Here is a 23,128-nt window from a genome sequence, read left to right on the forward strand (position 1 = left end):
GTCATTATTTAAAAAGTGACAATAGACCCATCTAAATCTCAGCATCCACAACAGAAAGGGATGAGGCAAATACCATTTGAAAGAAAGGCTAGTCTATGGCCATACCACCCTGAACGCGCCCGATCTCGTCTGAAAGGAAGGCTAAGTGAAGCCACGTAATATATTTTGCTTTTGCTACATCTGTTGAGATTAGAGGCATTTCCAGATACAAATCTAAACAGTATTCCATTCTCCAAACAACCAATAGAAAAATCTCTGGAGGAGTAGAAGAAAAAAGCTCTGGGCAACGCTGAGTTTTATAAAGTACGGAGATAGGAAGCTGAAAGAATGACTTGCCATGTAACTATTCCCAGGATAGTCCCCAAAGCAAATATGTCAAAAACTCATTAAATTTGGAATAGTCAAAAAAAAATCTAAAGCATTCTTATGTTCTGGGATTGAGGAAAAAGTGGGTGGAATTTCCATATACCTTTTTAAGATCCTCTCTAAATGCAGATCTCAAGTAAATTCTTAGTTTCTAAACAGTCGTGTAGTATGTGTAATGGTCGGATGAAAAAAATGTAATGCTTTGGTGTATTTGGAGAATATACCTAGAAAATTTCAGGCAATTTTTTTTTTTAACCAAATGTATCTTTTGGGGAAAATATACTTTCCCATTTTGTCTTCCCGTTTTCCTGGGCTTTCAGGGTTTTTGCAGCTAGATAAACATCTAAAGAAGAAGCTCAAAGGTCAGTTTCTCCTTGAAGCCTTTCCTTACTCATCCCCATCTCTCTTTTTCAGGAAGCTTGTTGCTAGGTCCCCTGGACTCTCTTGTGAACAGTAATCTATCCATGCCTTTTTGATACTACTTACTGCTTTGAAATTCTCAGTTTATATCCTAGCTTCCTTCTCTCAAAGGATGACTGAGCTCAGGAGCTTTATTTTGAGATTGTTTGTCCTCAGACATCTCTGACATGCTATATCAACTCCTTTACTGGCTCCTTCTCCTTGCCCACCTTATAATGTTAATATTCCTTGAGTTCTGGCCTTGGAAGTCTTCTCTTGCTACTTATTCACCTTGAGCAACATCACCATGTTCATGGTTTAAACTACTACCTGCATGCAGGTGACTCAAGTACATACCTACAGTCTAGACTCTCTTGAGCTCCAGACCCATAAAACCAACTGCCTAATGAACTGGGATGGAACATGGGCTCCCCAAATGCAGTAAATCCAAACCTTATTATCTTTTCCACTTTATGTATCTTCCCACCTTCGAGTCCTCTTAAAATAAATGGCGCCACCATTGCTTCTGTTATACAAGTCAAACTTGTGAGTCATTCTGACTGTCTCCTTTTCCTTCACCCAAATCAGATTGATCATTCTCTTTCTCTATGAAAAAGCTGAAAATCTTACATGATACATGAGTTCATGCAAGGCTGGTTTAACAATCAAAAGCCAGTTCAGAAAGCCAGTTTAAGAACTGGCTTTTGGTGGTAAGGTGGAGCCCTGACTTGTTGCATTTGCTAACATTCACAGCATAAATATTCCTGCCCTGGCTGGCTTTCCACTACTTCATGACATCTCTGAATGCAAAGCTGGGAGGAAATGCCCAGTAGCACACCGTCACATAGTATTTACGCCATATAGAGACAATAAACGCAATTATTCTCAACATAGGTAACAGTAAAATGTAGCGAAATAAATCAGGAAGTGGTCCACTTTGAGTAATTTTTCTTTGTAATATAGTTTATTTAAGAGTAAGTTAATATAACCTACTTGCTAAGAATGACTGAGTTTAATATCTGTCTCTTGAAATTCCTGAAAATTTAACCATGGGCACTTGCAAACACACCATTTTATGATCTGGAGCCTGCCTGACATTCCAACCTCATTTTTCTTTCTTTGTTTCTCTTCTCTTTAACCCTATGTTTTACTAATACTGGAAGATTTTTACCTTAAATACACTTCTTTTGACAGCAACATTCCTTACCAGTCTTGCCTTACTACATCCACCGGCAAACACCTACTCATCTTTTAAGACATAAAATAATCTCATTTATAAACCTTTCCCCTGATTTCTTAACACCCTCCTCCAGATATTATTGTACCAACCTGAGTACTTTGTGCATAATTTTAGCATGACATCTGACATTTATTGTTTACGAGTTTAACTTTGTTTCTAAACCAAATTGCCATGTATCATTTATTTTTGTGTCTCAGGTACGTACATAGGCTCTTAAAAAGTTGTTGAAAGAATTCACTGCAATACTAGCAGGCACTTAGTAAATGCAGGGTTGAGCTGATTTTCACTGTCACCCCTGAGGGGATCAAGCATTTTTTCTCTGAAGACTTCCTCTGGATTTCTGGACACGTCAATGCCCTGCTGTGGCCCCTCTCTTTGCCATCGTTTCCTCTCTAGAACCATGGGCCCAGTTATTCACTTAAAGCATATCAGTTACTCTGTTATAATATGAGGGAATCTTTGGGTATGAAAGATTTGTAAAACACAGTGTTTTAAAGAAGACAGGCAAATGTACATCTTTAGAATTGTTTCAACCTTTGTATATCAAACCAACATCTTCCTCAGAGCCATTCTGGCCACGGAAAAAGTTACATGCTTTCTGTTTGGGCCTCTGTTCCCTTAGTCTAAGGTTAGAACTAGCCTTATGGCTGCTCCTCAAGATGCAAATGGTGACTTCCATAATTCTGCTGTCAATTTCGCCGCTCTAAACTCTTCCCCTAAGCTCCAAGTGTCTGAGGATTGTGCCGCTGTCTATTGGGCTTCTTCACCTGGTGATTCCATGCAGCAACAAGACCTGCCTTAGTCAGCCCTTCCCTTGTCTTAAACCTACTGCGCTCCTGAAGCTCCTGGTTTTCTGTCTTTCAGAGTACTCTCTCAGGCCTTCAATGACTGACAGCTAAGTCTTTTTCAGGCAAACCACCCACATATCTCCTAAGTAATTAAATTTTCTTTAGTCCAGGCACCAGCCGGTAGGAGATTTTTCTCAATGCATGTATTATTTGAGGAGTCATTTCCTGCATAGCTTCTAATCAATTTCCCATGAGGACAAAGATCACCATCCCATGTACCCAGAATTGCTTTATTTAATATGCTTCAGTCAATTTATCAATCCGTTTTCAATGCAAGAATTGTATTTTATTCCTCCTCAGTCCAGTAGTTGGCATAATTAAACACTCAGTAAAATCTGTTGAATGAAGAAAGGAACCAAAGGAAAAAAATGTGGGATTTTTCTCATGAAAAACACCCAGAGAATTACACAACAATGAGACTCGATCTTTCCCCAAAAGTGGCTTACAGTTTAGGGGGACAAACTGCCAAGCGCTTTAGCTGTTATAAGAATTTGGGTCCAACTTAGAGCTAATGATTTCGCCTGAGTGCTTGTTTGCTCATGGGAGATATTCAGTTACCGCTGACAATATGTCCGTTGTGCCTTTGGGGTCCTAACTTCAGACGAAGTCTACATTCTATCAAAACCTTTCACTCTAAGAAGTCTTAGTCGTTGAGTTTTGTCTAGTTTATAAAACTTGCCGTAGCAGTGGCTCACGCCTGTAATCCCAAAACTTTGGTGGATCACCAGAGGTGAGGAGTTCAAGACCAGCTTAACCAACACGGCAAAACCACGTCTCTACTAAATGTACAAAAATTAGCCAGGCGTGGTGGTGCGTGCCTATAATCCCAGCTACTCGGGAGGCTGAGGCAGGAGAATCTCTTGAACTCGGGAGGCGGAGGTCGCAGGGAGGTGGAGGTTGCAGTGAGCCGGAGGTTGCAGTGAGCCGACATCGCGCCACTGCTCTCCAGCCTGGGCAACAGAGCTAGACTATCAAAAAAAAAATCGTAATAATTATAATAATATTTTATAAAACTTGCCCTTAGTGTCTTTTGGTTATGAGTAGCATGAAAAAAATATCTCCCTTGAGTAAGTCAAACTGAGGCATAACACTTTCCTGCTAGGATGGAAGTTTCTGGGTGACGTAGGGCTGGCAGCTGAACAAGTAATTGACAGCAGCTCTCAGTCCTTCCCCTCCTGTCCTGCCAGACGATTGTTACCTCAGGGCAGGGGAAAGTGGCTTGGCTTTTCCCGACAGATGGACAGTCGGTGGAACGGACCCTCCCACAGGCCCTCATCCCCTCGTGCAGCTGCTGGCCTGGAAGACAATCGGCTGTCTCCCCAGAGGAGGGAAAGAATTGTGCAGATGAGAGAGAGGCTCTCAGCGGGAGGGAGGCAGGCGGGCTTGACTGACACTGGAGAGGGCTGGCTTTTTGGAGGGCTCTTAGCAACGGCCCTGGTTTGACCCACCTCGGCCATGAGAAAATCAAATCAGTGTGCCATTCTTCCCAGGCACGAGGCAGCAGCAGCCGCTGAACATGAAAGGAGGCTTCCTCCCTGCCTGCTAATTACCTGCTCTTCCCGAACTCCTGGTTTCTGCCCTTGCAAAGTGACACTGAGAAGGGGGAGGAAACGACCGTCACCCATCCCCCTTGCTGCCTGGGGGTTCAGACTTGATTGTGAGTCCCTGTTATATCATCTCGTCTTATTGATAGGCGGGATCGGGGCGGGGGGGATTCCAGCCCCCCTGGACCGGCCGGAGCTTTATTCTAGAGTTACTGGCGCGTGGCTGCGCTTTTCTTTCTCGTTTGTAGGTGAAACCTCATTGGCTTCATTGGCTCCTTGATTTAAACCACGCCCGGCTTTCTGCCCGCTTTGCTGCTGCTGGGCCAGGCTCCCCAGCCACATCCCAGCCCCGTCTGCAGGGAGCCGGAGGCTGCTGCTGCTATTGTGTGGATGCCGCTCGTGTCCTCTCTTCTTTCCAGAGATGGCTAACAGGGGCCCTAGCTACGGCTTAAGCCGAGAGGTGCAGGAGAAGATCGAGCAGAAGTATGATGCGGACCTGGAGAACAAGCTGGTGGACTGGATCATCCTGCAGTGTGCCGAGGACATCGAGCACCCGCCCCCCGGCAGGGCCCATTTTCAGAAATGGTTAATGGACGGGACGGTAAGGCCGGCAGCGATCTCGGTTGCTGGGGTGGTGAGCAGGGAAACCCTCCAGGGCCCTTTCTTTCCTTCGTGCTACTGAGGATGCTTTAATGTAAGGCTGTGGGAAGAGCTGCTGTTGCCAAGCCCTGTGTCTCACCGGGAGGGGATGGGAATGCCTTTATTTCTTCAGGGTTGGAAGATTTGGGCTCCATGCACAATTCCCTAGCTAGCTTGAGGGTTCTCCATGCACCCTAGCACCACATCTCCCTTCTGAGTTGTCGGCAAATTCGAAGCCTTTTTGATTTTTCTAATGAGAATAGAGATAAATATGTCGCTGTGATTTCCCCAGCCTTCCTGGTGCATCAGCTCTTCTGGGGCCATTTCCTTCCTCAGGGGAATGGGTTGGTTACACAGTAAAACAAAGGAGGGAGGAGGGGGATGAGCCACCTTCACATTCTTGTGGGAGCCACGCACCCTGGAGGTGTTCAGTGTCTGTTTATTGAATGGATGGGTTCTCCTGAAACTGAAGGGAGTTCTTATTTGATAACTGATGCTCATGTACGTTTGAGGGTTTGAGGGCCACAGGCTCTGCTGATTCAAAGCAGCCCATCCTCTCCTGCAGCCTGTGATTTACTGTTACATAACTGCTATCCAATGCTGCTGCTGGGTTGCCCAGAGCTTGGGTTATGTATGCCTCGGGAAAAGGTACCACGTTCACTTATTTTCACATTATTAAAATATATGGGATGAGTAAATTGAAGCCTGCTTCTGATTTGCCTTTTGCTAGAAGAAATAATATTAGACTCTATCATTTGAGCTCTGCCACCCTCAGGAGCCACTAAGTCATTCCTCCTTTGAAAGTCTGGAATCATGTCCTCCTCACGTCACGTCATTCCCTATCTGTAAACATTCTTTCCCTCACTCAGAAAGAGGAAGGGAGGAACAGAGAAGGAATGGAGTTCCTGGGCTACAGGAATCTCTGTGGTAAGGAGCAGCCCTAGGAATGGGGTCATCTGGGTCTTTGGGGCTTAGTATGCAAGACTGGCTACACAGACCTGAGCCCACGCCTTCCTGGTGCCCAGGACTTGCTCCTGCCCAAACTGGATGAGCAGTGTGGCTTTTGAGCAGGGTTCACTTCTCATTCTTGGCTTGTAAATACAAAGGGAAACATTGATTGTCTCTCCCCTCCCCTTTCAGGTCCTGTGCAAGCTGATAAACAGTTTATACCCACCAGGACAAGAGCCCATACCCAAGATCTCAGAGTCAAAGATGGCTTTTAAGCAGATGGAGCAAATCTCCCAGTTTCTAAAAGCTGCGGAGACCTATGGTGTCAGAACCACTGACATTTTTCAGACGGTGGATCTATGGGAAGGTAAACAGCCCCCCTGCCTTTGGGATTGTTCTTTTCTTCTCTCCTTTGCCCCATCTCCTGGTAAAAACTGTTCACCGTGTTCTTCCCTGTGCCTGCTGATGTGTATGTAAGATGTTCTCAGCTGTTTTCCTGGCGGCACTGTTAGCCTTCCCCGTTGTTATGTTCTAGTAAAAGGAGGTACTCTCTTCTAAGGGAACACACACCCTGAGGACACACCAGGGATCTCAGCAACTTAATGAAAACAGAAGCCTCAAGCCAGAGGAGCTAATGGTGACATACATGCCTTTGATTCCTGTTACTCCTCCCATAACAAATCACAGCTACCGGAAGAGGAGGGAGGCAGGGGGCCAGTGTGCTTCTCACTCAACTGCAGCTTATAGACAAAGCCATCTATTTTGTCAATCTGAGAAATAGATAGCACTCCAACCTTTTATTAGCCCAGTATCTGGGTGCTTGGTGACTATGCCTTCCGGATATGCGTTCTGCTCACAGTGCGATAGGTGCTTTTTTTCCTTCACATTTGTGAATTGACTTGATGAGGACATCTTGCAAAAGCATCAAATCAAATCACACTCCTGGACGTATTTAATAATCCACCATTACGGGGGATATGATGTGAATGGAGGGAATTTGGGACCTATGGTCATGGTGTAATTAGTGTCCACTTTAGCGAAAATGTGCATACCCAACCATGTGACTGTGTTCCTTCTCCACTAGGCCTGCCTGAGGCCCCAAGCGATACCAGCTAGTCAGAGCAGGACTGTGAGATTGACTCTGCTCTCACAAGCCCTTTGTCACTGGATGTCATTAGTGGCCCAACGAACAGGATCCCCAGGGCAGTGACCCAAATGGCTCTGCTGACAGTGAGAAAGGGGTAGCTTTCCCCTGATGAAGAGACATGGTATTTTAATGGGTATTCAGATGATGGTTGAAATAGATTTCTAGCAGAGGACCATTCCACTACTCACCACACTATCATTTATAAAGAAACAATTGCCTCCTGAATGCTTGGTGTCATGCAAAGAGCTGGCATTGCATGTTTCCCTCATAGGTGAATAGTTAAAATCCTAAGATGCCAGTGAGTTTCCCTCGTGGTTTGCCGTTATTTAGAAACTCAGGGATTCAAAACTGCAGGCCAGGCCGGGCTATGGAACTTGCTGCTGACCCTCCAAATTCTCATGTAGTTTCACAGTTGAGATTTGATTCCTGCTTCCTGGATCAAAACCATGATGATTTTCTCTAGCTAATACAGATAGCTACTGCTTATTGATGTTTTCCTATGCACTAGGCACTGTACAAGTGCTTCACTGCATAATGCCAATCAATTCTGCTAACAATCCTATGAGGCAAACATTTTTTAATTTCCTCGTTTCACAGACGATGAAACTGAAGCTTGCCCATGGTTACTTGTGTCCATGAGATAGCAGAGCTGGAACTCAAACCTGGGCTCTCTGACAGCAAAGAATAGAGCCTTGACGTGTCTGCCAACCCGTTCTTGGGCCAAAAGGCTTAGTTTTCTTCACCTACACCGTGAGTGTGCTGTTGAGTCATAATGGTGACTAGCTGATGAGGATGAAGAGGAGGTGGGGGAGGAGGTGAGGAGGAGGAGGAGGAAGGTGATTCAGGGCTGTGTGGAACAGAAGGATAGGAGACTCAGTGTGAATGGAAGGGACCTGGGTGAGTCTCCCCCACCCCGCTAAGTGCAGGAAGTCCGTAGGAGGAGGAAGAAGCCAGGAGGTCTGTGGGAGGTGAGGATTCTGAGAGCTTTCCTGTCTTCGTGCTACTGAGATGCTTTACTTGCCTCTCCCTCTTTTTATGAAGAATACAAAGGTAAACTTGACTCCTCAGAGGTGCTCACAGCAAGTGTGGAGGAGTGTAGGGAGAAATGTTCCCTGATGTACAGAGTCGGAGGAGGTCTACACCACCTGCCCCAGACGTGTGTGTTAGACTCCTCTGAGAGAAGAGGGAGGCCCGGAGGGATGAGTGTGACTGCGGCCACCTGAGCCAGGGCCATGGACCACTCACTCAGCTCCAGGGGAACAAGACAGACTCTGAGAGTCCTAACCCTAGGATAGAAAAATGGGGCTTTAAAGGAAATCAGGAAGGAGGTGTACTCCAAGGGCACTGGGACTGACAGATAGCAGGAACAACTGTAGGTCGGCTATGCAATAGGAAAGGATGAGCAGGAGGGCTGTCCATAGGAAAGCAGGTGCTTAGGAGTTTCCAAAGGGCCCCTAGAGGCCCCAGGGCCTAGTGGCCCCCTCCAACTGAGGACTGAAGCCCAGGGAGATTTGTTACATACAGGTTGGAGGAGATATCTGATATTCCCTAGGATCATTGAGGCTTAAGTCAATTCTGGTCAGCATACAATAGGGCAGGAGGTGGAAAAGTGGGTTGCTTTGAGCAGAGAAGCAGGAAGAGGGAGAGGAAGGCTGGTGGCATTGCAGAGCAGCCTGAGCAAGCGAGGCTGGGGTCCTTTCTCCAAGAGCTGGTTGTCGTTCATGTGTTTTGGCATAAATAAGCTGGAATCAAAGGGCGGCTGCAGGGCAGGGTTGGCACGTGTTTATGTGTCTGTGCACGTGACTGGGTACATGTTTGTGTACACAGCTATCGGACTAGCTGTTTGCTTAGCTTAGTCTCACATTCACCCTGCTATTCTCCACCTCGACTGTGGTTTCAATGCTGTCCTCACATAGCAACTTAGATTAATTCCAGATTCTCTGCAACTTGGTTGTGGCGTCTGTGGCCACTGTGGCTCCAGCACTCCTTGTCTAGGAGATTCTTTTCCTCCTCGGCAGGTATTTTATGCCCAACAGCTCTCAGTTTCCCATCTCCCCCACTCAGTGTCTTCTCCCAGGTAGGGCTCTGCTTGCCCACAGCTGCTGTGACTCTCCAGGCTTCCTGGATGTTGCAGACCAATAAATCTGAAGGAGCTCAGGCTTGCCAAATGCCTTCTTGTTTAGGCTTCAATCACGTCAATAGATTGAGGCCCCAGCTGTACCATTATCCTTAATCCCCTTCTAGGTGAAATACTTCAAATAGACTTCAGGGTAATTGGAATACAAGATTCAAGCCTTTAAAAAGAAATTCAAAGCTAAATGGTCCAGAAAAACAGCACAATCACAGGGACATTATAGACAAAGCTACCGAAGTCCCCATAGAGGGGAGCTGGGGTCACCACTTGCTTTCAGTGACGGAGAAGAAGTAGGGTGGCTTAGAGGAATGGAAGGGACCTGGGAAGTCCTTCTCTTGGATGACAGAAGGTGAATGGCCTGGCAGATTGCTTTTGGATTTGCCCTCGGTGCCCCGGAAAGGGCAGGGTGAGGCCACCTCAGCTGTTTGTGGGTCGGAAGAAAGTACACTGCAGGTAAGACTTCGGCTGCTTTTCTGTGGAAAGAAAGTGGGAAAGGGAGAAAAGGTGGAGCAAGAAAGGGAGGGGTGTGTGTAAGTGAGAGAGAGAACATATTACAGCAAGTGTGTATGCTGATCTAGTATCGGGACAGGAAGACTGCAATGCAAGCTTATCCTGGAAGGTATTACAAGAGAGTGCAGGCTCCTGAGGCCGAAATTAGACTGCCTGGCCAAGCCTGTGCTCTACCACTTACCAACTCACTTCTCTAAGCCTCGATATTCTCGGTTGTAAAGTGGGGATAATCATATCTATTTCATAGGGTTCATGTGGGGAGTAAATGAGATGGTTCATTGGAAGTGCTTAGCAGGATCGCTTCTCTGCCTTTTGGCTAAGATCAAGTGCGGAAGTGCTTAGCATGGTTCATGACAATAGTAGAAGATAATAAAAGTTGGAAATGTAGAAATTATTATTGCCATTGGCTTATCTTTTCTAAGATTAACAGAAAATGAGGGAGGGGAGAGTAAGTCTGGAAAGACACACATTCTGTCTTGGAACAGATGGACTTACTGGCCACATACAGGAGCTGATAAGGTTGCCTGGATGACCTTTGCCCTCTCTGACAGCTGAGGAGCCTTTACCTCATCAGCTATTCTCTAATACGAACAACCAGGCCTTAGGAGTCACTTTATTGACTTTTTTCCACTTTGTGGTCATCACCTCTTGATGTTGTTCCCCATAATTTATTGCTTTACCAATTCCAGACCCAGAAGACCCCACTAGACTGGAAAGAGCATGAGTTTTGGAGTCAGGTAGATGGGCTGAAATCTCTTTTGTTACATACTAACTGTGTGACCTTGTTTAAGTTGCTTAGTTTCTCAGAGCCTCAGTTCCCTTCTTGTGACAGTTCTAATGCCTCTCTTTTGTAGAATTTTTGTAAGGATTAACTAAGAAGCTAGCACAGTGCCTAGACACCTAATACATGTTGGCTTTTCCCCCACACTGTTAGTCATTCAGCAACTGATCTTTTTGGTTCATTTGTATAAGCATGAAACATATAGAATTCTAGAACATCAGAGTAGGCAAGACTCACAGATTGATCAGTCTCATTGCTCTTCTTAGTAATCCTACTGCTAAGGATCCCCGTGACACACATGGTGATGACGTGCCCGTTCCCCTCTCTTGATGACTGGGAGTTAGGGAGGTGTGGTTTACATTGGAAGTGCCTGGAGGTTCAAATATGTTCTCTGGGAAGGCGTCACTTTATGTGTCATTCCTCAACAGCAAGAGTGAAGAGATATTTCACACAGCATGAGCGATATCTTGGGATATTGTAAGGTAGCTGTAATGACTTGAGACATCACGAGTGTCTGCTGCTTGAAGCCTCATTTTCTATCAGAACAGCCTTCACTGCATTTATTTCAAGTGGCTGCTGACGATCGTATTTGGTGGGTTTTTCCTTTAGCAATGACTCTCTAATGCCAGCATGCATCAGAATCACTAAGTAGGCTCATTAAAGCACAGACTGCTAGGCCCCAACAGCAGAGTTTCTGAGGCATTAGGTCTGAGGTGAGGCCAAGAATTTGTATTTCTTACCAATTCACAGGCCATACTAATTTTGCTGGTCTGGGAACCCCACTTTAAGAATCAACACCCACAGCAGTGGGAGCCGGGGAGGCAAGCAACAAACATTTATAAAATCCACAGCGCAAACCCAGCCTCCCCTCTGATCTGATATTTCTCCCTTGACTGTTGCAATATTTTCATCTGCCTTCAGTGGAGAATTGGAAGCTAGGCCCAAGTTACTGTTCAAGGAAATAAGACATGGTTTCATACTTACTTTCTCTGTAAGTCCAAGAAAGACAGAAAAAGCCAGTGTTCTATGAGTTACAAGGGTGAGTCAAGACTTGACTTATATATATTATATATAAGTGTATATATACACATATATTATAAGTATATATATAATATATACACTTGTATATTATAAGTATATCTATACACTTATATATTATAAGTATATATATAATATATACTTAGAAGTATAATAGCTGAGACTAAGAACTCTGACTGCAAGACTGATTTTTTGTATTAAAAGTAGAAATAGAAGGTAGATTGTCCAATCCAAGTTCACACACCCAGATGACTTCTCTTTTACCTTTTTTCTTTGTCTTTATCCTTGACATTTATTTTTTCTTTGCAAAGACATACATAAGATACCTTGGAAGTAATAAAGAATTTAAGAGAACAAAATCCTTGTTAAAGTATCTCTATGGTAATAGCACTTAAACTTTATTAGCATTAAAAATTCCTGGGTCGGGGCCTTCTACCATGCAGAACCTCCATTCCCACTCCCCAGGAGTTGTAACCTAGGAATGTGGGGTGCAGGATCACACTTGGGATAACAATGCTTTGTGGTAATGTAGGAAATCGGGAGTGCTGTTTTGTCAAGTAAAGCTGTCGATTGCTAGTTGAGACTCTCGCTGAAAAGGATTGCCAGGTGAAACAGAGAAAGCTACCATGCCATCAGCTCTTTTTTTTGTTTAAGATTAATATTTTCAAGCAGTTTTAGGGCCATAGCAAAATTGAGAGGAAGGTACAGATATTTTCCGTATGCCTTCTCTCCCCACAAATGCACAGCCTTCCTTATTATCAACATCCCCTTCGAGAGTAGTACATGTTGCAAGTAATGAACCTGTATTGGCACATCGTTATCACCCACAGTACGTAGTTCGCTCTTGCTGTTACACATTCTATGCATTTGCACAAATGTATAATGACACATATTCATCATTGCAGTATCATATCAAGTACTGCCCCAAAAATCGTCTGTGCTTTGCCTTTTCATTCCTCCCTGGCAACCACTGATCTTTTTACTGTCTCAAGAGTTTTGCCTTTTCCAGTATGTCATAAAGTGGGAATCTTACAGTATGTGTGCTTTTCAGATTCCACCAGCTCTTAGATCACCAGACTCTATCTCATTTCTGCTGTCCCTGCCTCCAGAAAATTCTGGACATTTAGTTGATGCTTCTTTGAGGAACGTTTTTCTTTCTTGGAAGAATGGCCTTGAGCAGTGGCTTTCAAGCTCACTTGAGGAGCCCCAGGAATCTACCAAAGCATTCAGGGTGGTTGTCAGGGAGCAAAGCCATTCCAAGCTGCAGGGCTCTGGGCTGACTTCCAACTTGGAGCAGAGCTCTTCTAATTATTGGTTTTACTTCTGACTCTGTGGAAGATATCGCTGACGAAAGGAGTTATTGCTTAACAAATATCATTTAGTACTTACCACATGGCAGACATGGCAATGTTTTTAAACACTGAAAACCAAAGCTTCAGAGTAGGATCTAACTGTCCATCTGGCTGCCTCAGAATCATCTTAGGAGACTGCCCCAGAATCTGAATATTAAGATTCTTGGGTAATCCTTAGGATCAGTTTAGTTTGCAAATCACCAGGCAACACCCAGGACTCTCAAACTTGCCTGAAGATATGAATCACCTGGGAAGCTTATTAAAAATATGAACTCTCAGAACTTGCCAAATCATTCTCTCAGACGAATGACCTCAAAATGCATATTTTAAAAGAGATGCCCCCCAACTCCCATAAATAATCCAAGAAGCTTGGGAAACCCTACTCTGAAGCAGGCTGTGCATGGCTATTTTTTATACTTGCACAATTTTGAAGGCTTCGTCACCAGGCAGGTATGACACTTGGTAGTGATATGACTAGTTTAGCTTTTCTTATTTTTAAATTTATTTCATTTATCTTATTGTTATTTAGAGACAGCGATTCCCTGTTGCCCAGGCTGGAATGCAGTGGTGCAATCACAGGTCACTGCAGTCTGAAATTACTGAGTTCAAGCAGTCCTCTTGCCTCAGCTTCCCAAAATGTTGAAATGACCGGTGTGAGCCGCTGTGCCCACCCTTTTGTTGTTTGAGACTCAATGTACATCACAGAGCTTTTTTAACCTCAGTGCTCCTTTATGCACTGAAATTTTTGACCCCCAGTTGCAGAAATCAGCTTCTACAAGTGGCCCTTACTCCTTCCGTGTGCCGCTCTCGTCCAGTGGTACTTGATCTGGGCTTCTGAACTGGCAATGCAAGAGAGGGAAGGCTGGAAAAAGGCCGTCTTCCCATCTTGTCAGTCCAAGAGTGCTGGAATTCCTCACAAAAAGACCTCTATTAGGAAACATAGCTAGAAAATGAGCCAGATGTGAACTGGTTACATGAGGCAGATTTCTGGTCATAACGTTATTTAGAATCTTGGCAATCATTAACTTAGTGTACTAGTCCATTTTTGTTGCTTTAAAATAATATTTGAGACTGGGCAATTTATTTTATTTTATTTTATTTTTTCCAGTATAGTATTTTATTTTATTTTATTTTTTTATTGCATTTTAGGTTTTGGGGTACATGTGAAAAACATGCAAGATTGTTGCATAAGTGCATACGTGGCAGTGTGATTTGCTGCCTTCCTTCCCTTCACCTATATGTGGCATTTCTCCCCATGCTATCTCTTCCCAACTCCCCACCCCCTGCTGTCCCCCCCCACTCCCCGTCAACAGACCCCAGTGTATAGTGCTCCCCTCCCTGTGTCCATGTGTTCCCATTGTTCAACACAGACTGGGCAATTTATAAAGGAGTTTATTTTGGCTCATGGTTCTGCAGACTGTACAGGAAGTGTGGTGCTGGCACTTGCTTCTGGTAAGGGCCTCAAGAAGCTTATAATCAGGTTGGAAGGTGAAGCCAGCATGTCACATGGTGAGAGAGGGAGCCAGGGACAGAAGGTAAAGGTGCCAGGCTCTTAAACAGCCAGACCTTGTGTGAATGCATATGTAAGAACTCGCTCATTACCACGAGGTCAGCACCAAGCCATTCATGAGGGATCTGCCCTCATGACTCAAACACATCCTACTAAACCCACCTCCCATGCTGGAGGTCACGTTTCAACATGTGATTTGGTGGGGACAAAACATCCAAATGATATCACTTGGTCACAACATCAGTAGTGAGGCCCTAACTGCTTTTCTTTGCTTCATTCTTGTTTGGATGAAGACATGGAGAGATTATTCCAGACAAAAACACTCAAAGGTTTATGGACATTGGAGTTGGTGCCCTTGATTCTATAGGGCCCGAAATCTGTGCTCCAGGTTTATCTCCCTCAGTGGGTCCCCTCTGGCCTGGCACAAAACAACCATTGTGACCCTTTCAGATCATCGCTGGTCACTGGCTCCCACTGCGGAATGTGCTTCCGCATCCAGCCCACGATGGGTCGCCATGGGACATGGCAGCGTGGCATGGTGGATTGTTCAAGGGCTTTGCATTCAGACAGGTCTGATCTAGAGCTGGGCTCTGTTAACTGATTGGATGACTCTGGGCATGATAATTAACGTCTTTGAATTCGTTTTCTCATCCACGTATAAGGAGGAATAACCCCAGTCCCATGAGGTTGAGATGACATACAGTGTCTACCCTATAATTTATATCAAATATCTCGCTTTGGAAGGTTTCTTAAAGAAAAAATTCCAATTTCTTCCTGTCAAATAATGCCTTCTTCCCTAGTGGCTTCTTCCTCCAGTGTAATTGCTTCCTTTTCCACTCGCCTGGGATGAGGGTGGAGTTGTGTTGACGGTTCTAGGTTCCTGGATATCTTATCCTAGCCTGCAACTTAGTTCCGTTTGTCCTTTCTGGCTTCATGTAGTAGTCTATACAAGAAGGACCAACTAAGTGTTGGGAATTTTCTAGGTGCAGGGATACCAGGGATGAGCTAGCTACTTGTGACGGAGTCTGGGTCTATGGTTTAATAAACTTTGCTTCCTCATCCCTTGCTCCAGGGTAGTATCTGTGGCTGAGCTAATGGGTGTCAGGCCCCACAATTTCCCAGATCCTGGACATATCAGAAGAGCTCTTTCCAACTACCAGAAACAGGTATCCAGGGTACTCTTTGCAAAGAGTAGAGATGAGTGATATACCGTAATCTAAGCCTTCCTGTGCTCAATCATTTCTCTAGGTTCCCTTTAATAACTCGCTGCTTAAGAACAAGCCCTCTTTATCTCTTCACAGAATGAGCCTTCAGAATATCATTACTACACTAATATCTTTAAAAAAGTATCCTGTTAAATGGTGACAATTACAGAAATGCTTTCACCTGTGGAAGAGTCATTCTAACAACCATCTCTGCGTTTCTTCTTAGTTCTTTTTTTTTTTTTTTTGAGATGGAGTCTTGCTCTGTCACCAGGCTGGAATGCAGTGGCACAGTCTCAGCTCACTGCAACCTCCGCCTCCTGGGTTCAAGCGATTCTTCCGCCTCAGCTTCCCAACTAGCTGGGACTACAGGCACGTGCCACCACGCCCAGCTAATTTTTGTATTTTTAGTAGAGACAGGATTTCACCATGTTGGCCAGAATGGTCTCGATCTCTTGACCTCATGATCCTCCCACCTCGGTCTCCCAAAGTGCTGGGATTACAAGCTGAGCCACTGCGCCCGGCCCTTAGTTCTTAAAATTCCTTGTGCCCTCTCCCTTCTGTCTGCTGCTCAAATACTTCATTCTCCACCACCCCAGATATTCCTTGAGTCTGGGGGACTCTCCATTGCCAGCATTTTATCCTTGTTTTCACCGATCAATCCCACAGGGCCGCAGGATTCAGGCAATCACCCTGTGGTTAATGTGCGAGTGGGGGCGGGGGGTAGAGAGAGGACAGCTTTCTCTCTCTCCTCTTGGAATAAATGAAGATCCTAAACTGGGCTTCCTCTGAAGGCCTTAATTGTTTATTTTATTGCAGTTCATACTCCATTCTCACTTTCCATCTGCCTTTCCCCTGTAATTCTGTATTCCCCAGAGACTGAGCTGCAGCAGCCAGGCCAAAAAGCCGCAGATGGTTCACCAGGTCTAAAGAGATCCTTAATATTTGCCCTTAACCTTCACGGTTCCCCACCAGGTTAGATGCCGCTTTGCCTGTTAACCCTATGCTTTCTAGCTTTTGTATTCCACACCGGTGCCTTGCATGGACTTTTGATATGATCCTAAATTGTAGATGCTACCCCCACAGTAGCATCTTCTCAGTCCAGGACATGTCAGTCAACTGGAAGGGAAGAAAGGAGAAAGGATGGGAGGAACAGGCTGACTTGTAGGACCCAGTTCCTTTCTCCACGCGTTAATGGTCACGGGGCTTCTTAGGTAACGGTGCCCCCATCCCACTGTGCAGGGGCCACACCACACATCCCTCTCCCTTGCTCTCCTCTGTCACACACAAGCCAGTTATTTATTGTCTCCATTTAACTCTTTTCAAGCAGCACAAAATAAAGGGCCTATCACTTGTGTCACATTGAGTGCTTTCTGTGTTGATCTGCTGTTCATTTGCCTGGCCTCTGGCCCAAAGAGCAAAGTGAATACTCAATTTCATGCACATGGATGATTTTAGACTCTTTTAACCCAGATAAAGTGAAAGAGAGAAGCTACCTGGGGTTTGGCCCAGAATTATTCCATCCAACCAACTTCTTTCCAGTATCCTTTTCTCTTTCTGCTCCTAAGGAAGGTCCTCTTCTGCCGACCACGACACACCCCATAACCTCCCCTTACCACAGATTATAGAACCCACCAAGGCAAAGTCCTCTATGTCTGAGCTGCCAAGTGTTTGGAATGTTTTATTTATACAGCAACTATGAATGAATTAGAAACTTGGTATCTCTGGTATGTACCGTATGGAGAATAATTAACCAGTTTATCTGTTGTTCCTTTCTGAGAAGTTTGGGTATGGTTGTCTTAGGGCCACTTTGGGAGGTGTTTGATAGCACTGCCCCCTTGAATGTGGTCATCCGCAGCCTTCTATCAGAACTTCCCTCCTGGGTGTCCAGCCGTATCTGCCAGCATTCCTTGGCTCCGACACATGCTTGGCTTTAATCTCTTTGTTGGCTTCCAGGGAAGGACATGGCGGCTGTGCAGAGGACCCTGATGGCTTTAGGCAGCGTTGCAGTCACCAAGGATGATGGCTGTTATCGGGGAGAGCCTTCCTGGTTTCACAGGTAAAAGTCTCCTCCTTGTCCCCTGGACCACAAGGTGATTTTAACGAGAGGGAGGGTCTGAAGCCTTGGAACTCCACAGAGGGTTTATGTACAGAGCTCCCAGGACCTAGTACTGCTGGCGCCACAGCTGAGTTCCCCAAAGCAGTGAAAGACTGATGCTGCCATCCAGGCCAGTAACCTATCCAGAGCAGAAATGGCTGGGCCTTTTCTACCAGACTCCTGCATCCTTCATCTCCACCCAGGTTCCATTTCTTCTGAGGCTCAGCAGGACTGGATGGCCTTTCTTGAAGGTGACTTCATGTCTGAACTTGGTTTTATTATGACTTAAGCCAGCTCTGAGCCTTCTTGTTTGCCTCCCTCCCTCCTTCCTTCCCTCCCTCCCTCCTTCCTTCCCTCCCTCCCTCCTTCCTTCCCTCCCTCCCTCCTTCCTTCCCTCCCTCCTTTCCTCCTTCCCTCCCTCTCTTCCTTCCTTCCTTCCTTCCTTCCTTCCCTTTTTGTTTGTGTACTTAATAAATAGGTAATATGTCCTGTCTGTCTGGCACCATCATGGTTAATATCTATGTTGTTCCAGTGTATTTATTAATAGAACCTTCTTTCACTCTCAACAGTGTCCTAGTCTGGATAATAAAGTATATGGTTCTCTCTCAGTGAAGGGCCTTTTCTTAAAGTGATTTTTTCTTCGGGGGTAGGGTAGGCAGAAAACTTAAACTGGATAACTTAGTTGTAGACGAGTGCTCTGTGGCCAATAATTGATTATTCATTTCCATGATCCTCTTTTCTTCTCCTTGACAGTTATTTTTAAAAAGTTACCAGCTTATGTCATTTTAAAGAATGCTTGCCCTGAAACCTCTGAGATACTGGCGATTTGAAACCCTGGTTTTAGTATCTGTATTATTAAACTACCATGTTCCATGTGGCTACACAACCACAATTATGTACTATCTGGCTCTTTACCAAAGTTTGCAGACCTCTAATCTAGAGTGAGACATTTTGCCTCATTAACACTTAGGTCCCTCAGCTCTAAAATGGTATATTCATCTTGGCACCATAAAGGGAAAGGTGGAATGGGATCAATGACATACTTTGTAAGAAGAGCTGATTTTGGCCAGGCAAAGTGCCTGATGCCTATAATCCCAGCACTTTGGGAGGCCAAGGCGGGCGGATCACAAGGTCAGGAGTTTGAGACCAGCCTGGCTAATATGGTGAAACCCTGTCTCTACTAAAACTACAAAAATTAGCTGGGTGTGGTGGTGGGTACCTGCAGTCCCAGATACTAAGGAGGCTAAGGCAGGAGAATAACTTGAACCCAGGAAGCAGAGGTCGCAGGGAGCTGAGATCACACCACTGCACTTCAGCCTGGGTGACAGAGCCAGACTCCGTCTCAAAAAAAAAAAAAAAAAAAAGAGTGGATTTTAATTTTCACAAAGGCTTGAGGTAGCTGTGAGAGAAAGGGTAAGAAGAAGCAGACTTCTCAGAAGCCTGAGATGGCCTAAGTGCTGGAGGAAGAAGGGAGAGTGAGAGAGAAACAAGAAAAGCTGAGAGTGAATTCCCCAGAGAGGTAGCCACTGATTCTCCCTCCTCTTTGCTGGAAATTCTGGAAAACACCTGGGCTTCTAAAAGATAGGGAGCTCATGCATCATGGTAGGGCCACAGCTCAGGCCAGGGCCAGAGATAGCTCAGAGTAGGGCCACAGCTCAGGGTAGGTCCACAGTGCAGGGTAAGGCCATAGATAGCTCAGAGTAGGGCCACGGCTCAGGGTAGGGCCAGAGATAGCTCAGAGTAGGGCCACGGCTCAGGGTAGGTCCACAGTGCAGGGTAAGGCCATAGATAGCTCAGAGTAGGGCCACGGCCCAGGCTAGGGCCAGAGATAGCTCAGAGTAGGGCCACAGCTCAGGGTAGGGCCAGAGATAGCTCAGAGTAGGGCCACGGCTCAGGGTAGGACCAGAGATAGCTCAGAGTAGGGCCACGGCTCAGGGTAGGACCAGAGATAGCTCAGAGTAGGGCCACGGCTCAGGGTAGGGCCAGAGATAGCTCAGAGTAGGGCCACAGCTCAGGGTAGGTCCACAGTGCAGGGTAAGGCCATAGATAGCTCAGAGTGGGGCCATAGCTCATAACCACAGCTCAGGGTAGGGCCTGCTGATCTGTTTGGGAACCCCCGTAGAGCCTGTGTAATTGCATGTCTTGAAAAGGATCGGAAAACTGTCATAATAACGTTATTCCCTCTCACTTTCCCTGTCCAGGAAAGCTCAGCAGAATCGGAGAGGCTTTTCCGAGGAGCAACTTCGCCAGGGACAGAGCGTAATAGGCCTGCAGATGGGCAGCAACAAGGGAGCCTCCCAAGCGGGCATGACAGGGTACGGGATGCCCAGGCAGATCATGTAGGACGCCGCATCCTGCCCCTGCCAGAGAGGACGAATGTTCCCCACCACGGTCGCTATGAAAAAGAAATAGTTAGCCACCTTCTGACCTTCTCCTCTTTCTCAAAGCCTTCTGCCCCTGGTTTTTGCAAGTGCTGCATTTCTGCCGAGAATCCACGTTGCCTACTGCTGCCACCTCCTGTTCATTTAGAACTATGCAAAGACTCCGCTTCCCTTTTCCTGAGCTCCTCGGCCCCAAAGTCTCTGTTTGATTATTTATTTATTTATTTGCCAAAAATTCTCATCTTCAACTTATAGAATGCACCTAATAAAGTAATTAGTCTTGTGTCTTACAGTGTAAAGTTCATTCTTTGTCTTAGGGACTCTGCAGTCCAGACTGGTTTCTCTTCCATTCAAAGGCCAGAAAGATGGAACGAGGCTTAAGCTGCCGCTGAGAAGTATAGGTTAGCTATGAGGACGCTCTTGCACGATTATTACGTTTATCGTGGCAATTGAAGTGGAAAGTTTAGGAGTCATTTCGCCCACTCTGAGAGCCTAGAGCAATGAGTTCAAGAACAAAGTCTTTGATCCCCACAAGTTTTTGAGTATGTACTTTGTGCTTACTGTGCTAGACCTGTAGAGGGCACGGGAAAGAGTGAGACCACGCACTGGTTCTTGAGAAGCTCTTGTATCAGTACCAGGAAGTATCTGTTGAGTGGATGGAAGGAAGAATGAATGTGTAGATGGTTTTGTTGAATGGATGGGTGGATTGATGGCTGAATGAATGAGCAGTCTTCACTTCTCTGGCATTCATCTTCCTCCTACAGATCATAACCTAGGTCTGATGCTGACATTTATGTAGCTTTTTCATCATCCAGGAGTTATAGACAATGTAGCTTGCTCTCCTAAAGTCATTTAAAGGGTCTAAAACCCTAGGATATTTCCTGGGATTGAGATTTGCCTGAGATGAATAGGTTTTTGAGATTTTTTTTCCCCATGGATTGAAAAATTAAAAGAGTAAAAAAAGCCTGAGGATTATCAGTTCTTCTTATTCTTTCTTACCAGTAGAAACAAGAAAAAAAAAAGGCATGTGATACACCTAGTAAGAGAAGAAATAAGGTATTTTATCCATGTAATGGATAACAAGGAAAAGATAAAATAGATGAAATTATAGACATTGCCACACTCTCAATGTCTGGATGGCAGTTTTTTGGACTGTGTTCTCTGCAGTTCTAGGTTTCCCCAGAGGTTCCTTTGGGATCTGCCTGGGGGCAGGGCTGCTAAGGAGGCAGAACCCTGGGCCTCCGCTCCTGCTTCAACCACAGCAGCTCTGATATATCTATTTTACATATTAGGATTCAGTATAATATTTTTAAAAGACCTTTAACGTAAAAGAAAAAAGGAAAAACCATTATGCTAAAGAAAATTGGCATGTGGGTCACCTAAACAGTTTACTGTATCTGCTAGAAGTTCTAGTGACCCTTTGACAGCCACTGGTGAACTGCCTGTTCCTGGAAAAATGTCTCCCAGACATGGCAGCTGAATTATTTCCTAAAACCTTACCTTGGAGTTGCCACAAAAGCAGGAGAGGGAGGGCGATGGATCCCAAAAAGTGAAATAAAACTGGGATGAAAGTCCTGGGGAAACAGAAGATGTCTAGGTTCCCGTTTGGGATTGGAGGAAGGTGCCCTGGGGAAAGAGCCTCCATCAGGAAGGGGATGGGAGGTGCATCATTCCGGCTTCCACATTGCCCTAGCTGTACCAGTGACACAGAGAGGCAAGAAAACAGCAAAATTAGTTCAGAGCCAGCAGGAAGCAGCTTGTTAAGTTCAGGGACGTGGTGGAGCACAGCTGGAGTGAGGAGCAGGTAAAAAGAGCACCGGTAGGTTGGGTACGGTGCCTCACGCCTGTAATCCCAGCACTTTGGGAGGCCAAGGTGGGTGGATTACAAGGTCAGGCGTTTGAGACAAGCCTGACCAATATGGTGACACCCTGTCTTTACTAAAAATACACACACAAAAAAAAAACATAGCCAGGCCTGGTGGTGTGCACCTATAGTCCCAGCTACTCAGGAGGCTGAGGCAGTAGAATCGAAGAATCACTTGAACCCAGGAGGCGGAGGTTGCAGTGAGCTGAGATCGCACCACTGGGCTCCAGCCTGAGTGACAGAGCGAGATTCCATCAAAAACAAACAAACAAACAAACAAAATGCTAGTAGATTGACAGCACCTGGCATTTTTCTCCTCCCAATATGATGCCACCCACCCATGGAGACTCCCATCCCTTCAGTCGTATCTAATAACTGCAACCTAGAGATGAGGCTCGTGAAAAAATTTGAAGCCATAGGGCAGAGGTTTAGCCTGAGTGGTGGTAATTAGGGTAGAGAATGAGAGTCTAGTGTGTAGTTCCAAAGAATATGTTTTAATATATTTTCCCAAAAGTCACCAGAAGTGAACCAAGCTAAAGCCTGAGATTTTTTTCCCCTCTTTTCCGACTTTGCATTTGAAGTCAAGTAGTAGGATCTTGTTCTTTTTTTTATTTGCAGGCATCCTACCATTTTAGTTACCATTCGCAGAAAGCTTTAATGGAACAATAGATTGAAGCACTATTGTAGGTAATAAATTTACTTGGCATGGCCTCAAATTAGCAAAACTGCTAGTTCAATCACTAAAATTGAAATAATTCTGTTGACTATGACTCTCTCACTGCTATGGTAACCGTAAAGCACAAAGATAAAATTTTAAATTGTAGTAGCATTATTGGCAGAAATGACCGCATCTTTCTTGTGAGTGCTTTCAAGGCCTATTTCCCTTGGACATTTTAAAAGTGAAATTTCCACATTAAACAGGCCAAGCTCAGCTTCTTGAATAATGTAGACTCCAGGCTATCTTTCATATGGGCTTGGTAATGCCCTCACACTGTGCATATGATAAACCAGCTTAAGGTCACTGCACCCCTCCCCACCCCAAGTAAGATCAGAATCTCTGCTCCCAAGCATTGTTTGAGAACCATTTCAAATGGTAGGTGCCAATTCTTGATAGTTTGTTTATGCAT

General features: G+C 45.2%; 1 protein-coding gene across 1 annotated transcript; it reads left to right on the forward strand.

Annotated features, from left to right (window-relative positions):
- The first annotated feature begins 4,262 nt into the window (after window positions 1-4,262).
- On the forward strand, window positions 4,263-20,424 carry TAGLN3 (transgelin 3). The gene is made up of 5 exons (XM_012460955.2): window positions 4,263-4,510; window positions 4,646-4,998; window positions 6,177-6,351; window positions 17,615-17,717; window positions 19,958-20,424. Exons 2-5 carry the CDS (start codon window positions 4,819-4,821, stop codon window positions 20,097-20,099), a joined length of 600 nt encoding a protein of 199 aa, XP_012316378.1. The 5' UTR covers window positions 4,263-4,510; window positions 4,646-4,818; the 3' UTR covers window positions 20,100-20,424.
- The last annotated feature ends 2,704 nt before the right edge of the window (window positions 20,425-23,128 follow it).

The sequence above is a fragment of the Aotus nancymaae genome, unplaced genomic scaffold (assembly GCF_030222135.1).
Source record: "Aotus nancymaae isolate 86718 unplaced genomic scaffold, 86718_ANA_hifiasm-v0.15.2.pri h1tg000011l, whole genome shotgun sequence".
Lineage (NCBI taxonomy): Eukaryota > Metazoa > Chordata > Mammalia > Primates > Aotidae > Aotus > Aotus nancymaae.

What these genes read in the sequence shown, in the direction of transcription:
- TAGLN3 (XM_012460955.2), top strand. Translation starts at nt 4,819, where the DNA reads ATGGCTAACAGGGGCCCTAGCTACGGCTTAAGCCGAGAGGTGCAGGAG. An exon ending in GACGGTGGATCTATGGGAAG is followed by an intron (nt 6,352 to 17,614) that starts GTAAACAGCCCC and finishes GTTGGCTTCCAG; the next exon opens with GGAAGGACATGGCGGCTGTG. An exon ending in GAGCCTTCCTGGTTTCACAG is followed by an intron (nt 17,718 to 19,957) that starts GTAAAAGTCTCC and finishes TTCCCTGTCCAG; the next exon opens with GAAAGCTCAGCAGAATCGGA.